The sequence below is a fragment of the Chinchilla lanigera genome, unplaced genomic scaffold, assembly GCF_000276665.1.
Source record: "Chinchilla lanigera isolate Chin_1 unplaced genomic scaffold, ChiLan1.0 scaffold00161, whole genome shotgun sequence".
Taxonomy (NCBI): domain Eukaryota; kingdom Metazoa; phylum Chordata; class Mammalia; order Rodentia; family Chinchillidae; genus Chinchilla; species Chinchilla lanigera.
Window position 1 is genome coordinate 1,582,895 of NW_004955562.1, and position 6,625 is coordinate 1,589,519.

Genomic DNA, 6,625 nt, shown 5'->3' on the forward strand with positions numbered 1-6,625 from the left:
TGTTCAATATTTCTGGCTATTAGAGAAATACAAATTAAAGCGATGCTAAGATTTCATCTTACTCCAGAAAGAATGGCAATTACTAGGCTATCAAACAGTGACAAATGCTGGTGCAGCTTTGGCCAAAAAGGTACTGTCCTACATTGCTGGTAGGGATGCAAACCAGTACAATCATGATGGAAATCAGTATGGCAATTTCTCAAAGGATTGAAATTAGGAATTCCATATGAACCAGCTATCCCCCTGCTAGGTATCTTCCCCAAAGATCTTAAGTTGTCATACTGCAGGAATACTTGAATACCAATGTTTATAGCAGCACAATTCATAATAGATAACTAAATTCTGGAAGCAGCTTGTACACTCATCAAAAGGTGAATGGGTAAACAAAATGAGGTATTTATATATAATGGAATATTACTTGGCTATAAAAAATGACAAATTTGAGGCATTTGTAGGAAAATGGATGCACCTGGAAAACATAATATTGAGTGAAATAAATTAGATATACAAGCATGAATATCATATGGTATCCCTCATTTGAATGAAGCAAAGTATAAACAAAGAAAAGGATAAAAGATGGGTAGAAAAGGGGATAAATCTTGTCCAATAGGGAAATGGACCAATGGAACAAGGAAACATAGAAGTTGCAGGGGAAGGGGAAACAAGAGGAATAAAGATATGCCATGTACAGGAACCTAATAACCCTAATGGATGTGAAGATTATACGCCATGACATGTTCAAGACAAATAGTATCAAAATGTACAAATAAGTGATTGAGTGAAGAGAGGAGAGGAGAGGAGAGGAGGAGAAGGAGAGGGGATTAAAAACAAGCTGTAATATGTACACATAACCATTCCCCAAGATGATTGTAAACTACATGAATTACAAACATGTACCAATAAATTAAAATGAAATGAGAAAGAAGAGAGAATTTCTATCGCATGCTACAGTATGAATAGGTCTTGAAAACATTATTCTAACTGAAAGAAGCTGGTCACAAAGGGACAAATAGTATATGACACTATTTACATGAAACATCAGAGACAGAAAGTAGCTTAATGGTTCACTGGGAGGAGAAAGGAGGGTAGAAAGAAATAACACGTGACTGATTAATGCTTATGAAGTTTCCTTTTGGGGTCATTAGAATGTTATGAACTATACAGAAGTAATGGTTGCACAGCATTGTGAATGTACTAAATGACACTGAAGTGAAATCAAAACGGTTAATTTTATGTTATACAAACTTTACCTAAATAAAATAGATACTGTTACTTTCCTCCTCTCAAAGTTTAAATCTCTTATTTTCCTGTGTAAAGTAGAATCCACTTTATTCTTATTAATAATAAATAACCTTTATCTAATGAGCAGTTACAATGTGCTATGAACTATGATTCATGCTTTTCAGGCACCATATTATTTAAACCTCACAATAGCAATACTTGTCATATAGTAGATACAGAGCAAATTATTTGTGGCATGAATAAACAATCTGTAAGCAAGGAATATATGAGGCAACTCAAGTTGAGAGATTACTTAAGTTGTCCCAGGTCTACTACCTAGTAACTGGAACAATTCAAACTCTATGAATTACCATAAAAATCACTTTGGATTTTAGCTGTATGCTTATACAAAGGGAAAATGCCATTAGGGTTTAACCTGAGAAAGAAGTTAGTTCTTTTAATATTACCTTTTGAATCACCTTGAAACTCTAATCTGTTACTGAGGCTGCATTGGAAAAGATATGGTCTTCATATCAGACAGCATTGCCTTCCAAATCTCTACTCTGTTAAACTTGTGACTTTAGGAAAAATTGCCTTGACTTTTCTAAAAATCCAGGTTGCTCATTTTTAAAAGAATTATAAAATGAAGGTGGCAGGATGGAAATTTGGAGCAAGAAGTGAAAATTAAGGCTGCCTTATTCTCTTGATTTTTTTCTGAAACAGGGTCTCATTCTGTTGCTCAGACTGGCCTCCAATTCCTGGGTTCAAGTGATCCTCCTGCCTGACCCTCTCAGATGCTAGGGCTACACATGTGGATGACAGTGCCCAGCTTATCTTGATTTTGAAATAATGGTAACTGATGCAAAACATTGAGAAAACACTGTGTAGGCCAAATAAAATACATCTGCAGGTTTTTCTCAGCCTGTGAGTCGCAAGGTTTGACCTCTGTATTAGTTAAGAGGAGGCAGGATATTAAGGTAGTATGGTGGTTAAGACTAGGGGCTACAGAGCCATATGACTGTGTTGCCATCCAAGTTTGGCTACTTACTGGCTTTGTGACCTTAGATAAATAACTTAATCTACCCATTCCACAGTTTACTTCTTTGGAAGCTTGAAATAATGATGTCATGAACCTCACAAGGTTTTTAAGAGGATTAAATTGTGTGTGTGTGTGTGTGCATGTGAGTATGCAGTCACTTAGAAACAGTAACTGCTATGTAGCAAGTATTGTGTAAGTATAGAAATAAAACAAAATAAATGCTGTTTTCTTTCAGCATTTAATATTAGATAACAAAGTAAGAACTTATAGGAATCTATTTGCACTGATTCTAACTTGGTCTTTACCTTATTTTGCTCATCTGTGCCTCAGTTTATGCATCTGCATCGAGGGACAGCAATTACATCTGCCTCATATAGTTGTGAGAATTTAATGAGTTGATATGAAGTTACCATATTTATAGTACTTACAATATTTTCTGTCATAGATAAGCACTATATAAGAGTTACACATTATCATTACTGATTTAGGAAAAGATATTTATTGGAGAAGCTGTGAGTCAGTACCAAAGAACTTCAGAATGCTTAATTGTGCTTACAGTATAGCTTGATCCTAAGAGAAACGTCCATACTATAATACTGGAGCTAAACTTTTGACCTTTTAATCAATCATTCAACAATGCCAAGAGTCTGAGAATAGGAAAATTTCCGGGTCATTACATACTCTGCTTAATGATCCTTAATACCAGATTGAGAAAAAAGGGAAATCAACTTAAATATGTATCTATGAAGGCAACCAATTAAATTTATTTTAGGAGATCTTTCTACATTTTCTATAGTATTTCTAAGAAGGTGAGAAAAATGAAAATCTGATTTAATGTATAAAGTTGATTAGAATAGCTTTCTTCAAGTTCTGTATTAGAAAAAAAGGGTCATGTGTTTTCTCTCCCAATTCATCCCAGTCTACGGAGGGTGGAATACTATTTTCTCTAATACATAAGAGGAGGTGGTTGTAAGTAGAGTCAGGTCCTGGGATTGGAAAAAAAAAGCAGCACCTTAGCCATAGTTTATAAGATGAGAAGTTTTGATTTGATGAAAAAAAAAAAAGAGTGTTAGTAATGCTTGGGTTTGAGAAGATGTTCCATGGGGCAAGTGGTAACTATAATATGATGGGAATAGGAACCCCACGCAAAATGGACAGGGAGCACTGTAGATACAAGTTTTAAAGTGCTGGTAATGGGATTCTAGTGTTGAAGAGACAATAAACATTACTGGTATCTCTTTTGAGAGGAGATGGGTTTCCTAAATGTGAAAAGACAGGGGCTATGGGAAATTTCTCAGTGAAAACAGCAGGAGCTTTGTTGTGAGGAGACAGGATATAAAATGAAAACTATTGAAGGCCATTAGTAATAAGGGTAGAGGACCGGGGAGATGTAAGTGGGAATATGTAAGGGAGGGACTAAGCGGGTTTGTGTTGAGAAGTACTATATAACTCTGAATTTGAAAGTACAAGGTATACCATAGAAGCCATGTTTCAAATAAGAAGGGGATGGAGTGCATCCTAGCATGATAGGTGAGGGTACAAGAGGCATAAGAGGGGTGGCCTAATGAGAAGGAACAAGAATTGAAACTCCCACTTGCAGGAATAGAAAATACTAGAAACTTCGACAGGAGAGGGAGAGGTTTCCTCACTTTGAGAAGACTGGGGCAAGTGCAATCCTAGAGGAAGGAAGAGGATGACAGAATGTGGTGTTAACAGTGGAAAAGGACTACAGGAAGTGGGGAATGGGATTCTCAGAAAAGATATCAAGGAGGAATCGTGAGTAGACAAGTAGTAGCCTTTTAGAGGGTAGAACAGAAATTGTAGGAACACGTCCCGGAGCATAAGGAGAACACTCTAGTGTGAAAAGATGGGTGATAAGGCAGGACCATCATGTGAGAAAAGCAGGATACCTAAATGAAGAGTCAGAAAATAATGTGGGGCCCCTAATGGGAAGATACTGGCCACTCCTCAAGCACAAAGGCAAGAGGAGACTTAAAGTAATCTCAGTGTGATAAAATCAGGGGCTGTAGTGTGACAGGGGAGAATTTTGTGCAGAAACCTCATCCCATCAGAGTAGCTTCAGAAAGGGGGAGCCAGGCAGAAAGAGAATGGGAGACTTATACTCATGTAAAAGGGAGAGACCTCAGTGGTTTAGAACAGAGTGTACTGTGAGGGAGTCACAGTGAGTGAAGACATGAAGCACTTCAACCAGGGTGACAGGAGTGCAGAAGGACGGATCTGAACGGGGAAAAAAAGACAGCTAGAAGGGAGTCAGGAAATACGTTTGGATTCTTAACAGGAAATCAATCCCTAGTACAGAATCCTAGTAGGATTCTAGTAGGAGGAAAAATGGTGGGGTTCCCAATTGGTGCATGGGTGGGAATCATAGTGTGAGCAGTTTAAGGACACTGGGTATGTGGTTTCCTCAAATGGGTAATATGGGACCCCTAAGAGGAGAGCATCAGGCGCAAGTAGTTGTCCTACAGGAGAAAAGAGGGCCCTACGTAAGAACCTGGAAATTACTGTGGCTAGGGCAGAGATAAAAAATCCTAGGTGGGAGACGATCGCGACCTGGTGGGACTCTCATGGGCTGGCGTAAGAGATACTGTGGAAAGCCAGAGGTTGAGGAGAGGCAGCAAAAAAACAGCAGAGTGAGGGCTGAGAACACAGGGACACCAGTATGAAGGGTAGGGCAGACGATTATGCTGGAGCATAATTTCCCCACCTTAGGTGCCCAGCCCCACTTACCCAGGCAGAGTTCAAAGACGTACGCATAGTAGGACCAGAGCACGACGAGGACAATAACGAGCACTGGCACCCAGGACAGTACCCGGCGGCAGCACCGCAGCCCCCCAGACAGAGCCATCTTCCACCCCCGCCGCATCTTCGTCTCGAAGATCGACCGAGCAGGTCTGCTAGCGTTGGGTAGGAACTGCTTGGGCGGCGGCTAGGAGGCTGGAAGGCGCGCTGTGCGGCGCTCCACTGCATAGCCTGGCGGGAACCTCACTTAGCTGGTGCCACCTGTGGGGCTGCACTGTTGAGTCCACCCTGCCTGACACAATAGGCGCGAGCGGCGGTGTGGAGAAACTGGCCCTGTTAGAACCGGAGGTGATCAGTCAGGCAATCTAGGCTGGGCACACCCAGAGGAATTGCAGTCCCTCCCCTTTCCGCCTATTACTTCCCCAACCCCCCATCCTTTCCTTCAGCTCTAGAAGCCCGGCCGGGTCTCCGCAAAATTGTAAAGCGGAAGAATTTTGGGTCCTCCCATCCTCTGTTACTGCACTGCGTCCACTCTCTTCTCTCCAGTTTTGTTTTCTCTGTCTCTGTCTTTCTGTGTTTCTCCTCCACTTTTCCTTTCCCTTCCTACCCACTCCCACGAGTACATATACAGCCTGAGAGATGCATACCATAGCATCTTGTGACTTAAAGGTCATCCAGCCCCATACTCTCGGGGTTACTTGAGCAACATGCTTAACACGTAGTGCTGCAGTCACTGCTGGGTAAATCCATTGAGAGCAATCCCCTCCCTCTCAACTCTCCCTGCAGAATTAGCTAAGTATATTTTAAGAATAAACACAATGGTACAGAAAAATAAATGAGGGAGATAGTGATTCTGGAAGGGGCCAGGGAAAGCCACAAAAGTAATGATATTTAAGCTGAGCTTTATTGATAAGAGTTTTCTAGGCAGATGAGACCAGTAAGTCCTTTTGGATAGAGAAAACAGCATTTACAAAGGCATGGAAAAATAAATGTCCAGAAGTGTTCCAGGGACAACGAGTATGACGTGAACAGAGCCTGTGTAAAAAGGAAAGGGTGGAGTTGAGACAGAATAAAGCTGAGGAGATGTGAAGCCTCTCTTATGCCTTCTTAGAGTACAGGAACATAATTCTGTAAAGGAGGTTATAAACAGCCATCAAATGTTTTGGGGGCAACTGAGTGACATCAGAGATATGTTTTTGTAAAAAAAAAAAATAATTAAAAATAAAAACAAAAACAAAAACAAACAACAAAGGAAACCTGGCAGGATTTTGGAAAGGGAGATGGCCTGGAAGCAGGGAGACCAGTTAGGAGGCAGTTTAATTAAGCACACATCTTTGGAATGGTTGCTTTCTATTAGGTCAACTTTGGTATAAAAAAGAAAGGCAAAACAGTGGACTATGTCCAAGAAGCTCACATTCTCATCAAAACAGTATGCTTTTTTTGACACAGTAGAAGAAATATGGTAGGATGTTGACATTTATGGAGTATTAATGATTTCTAAAGATCTCTTATAGGAAAAGAAATTATAATTTTGCTGAGATACATGTTTGACTCACATTGACTGCTATGCGGGAGCAAGGTTTTCTGTAAGGTTGTTCTTTGTTC

The 6,625-nt window shown here is 40.2% G+C and overlaps 1 protein-coding gene across 2 annotated transcripts in view; it reads right to left on the reverse strand.

Annotated features, from left to right (window-relative positions):
• The window catches only part of Zdhhc15 (zinc finger, DHHC-type containing 15), a 119,926-nt gene extending 114,522 nt beyond the window's left edge, over positions 1-5,404 (reverse strand). For both annotated transcript variants that reach the window (XM_013509120.1, XM_005413092.2), the window contains exon 1: positions 5,009-5,404. In XM_013509120.1, the coding sequence (XP_013364574.1) occupies positions 5,009-5,144 (136 nt within the window). In that variant the 5' untranslated portion in view covers positions 5,145-5,404. The remainder of the gene's footprint in view (positions 1-5,008) is intronic.
• Between the last annotated feature and the right edge of the window lie 1,221 nt (positions 5,405-6,625).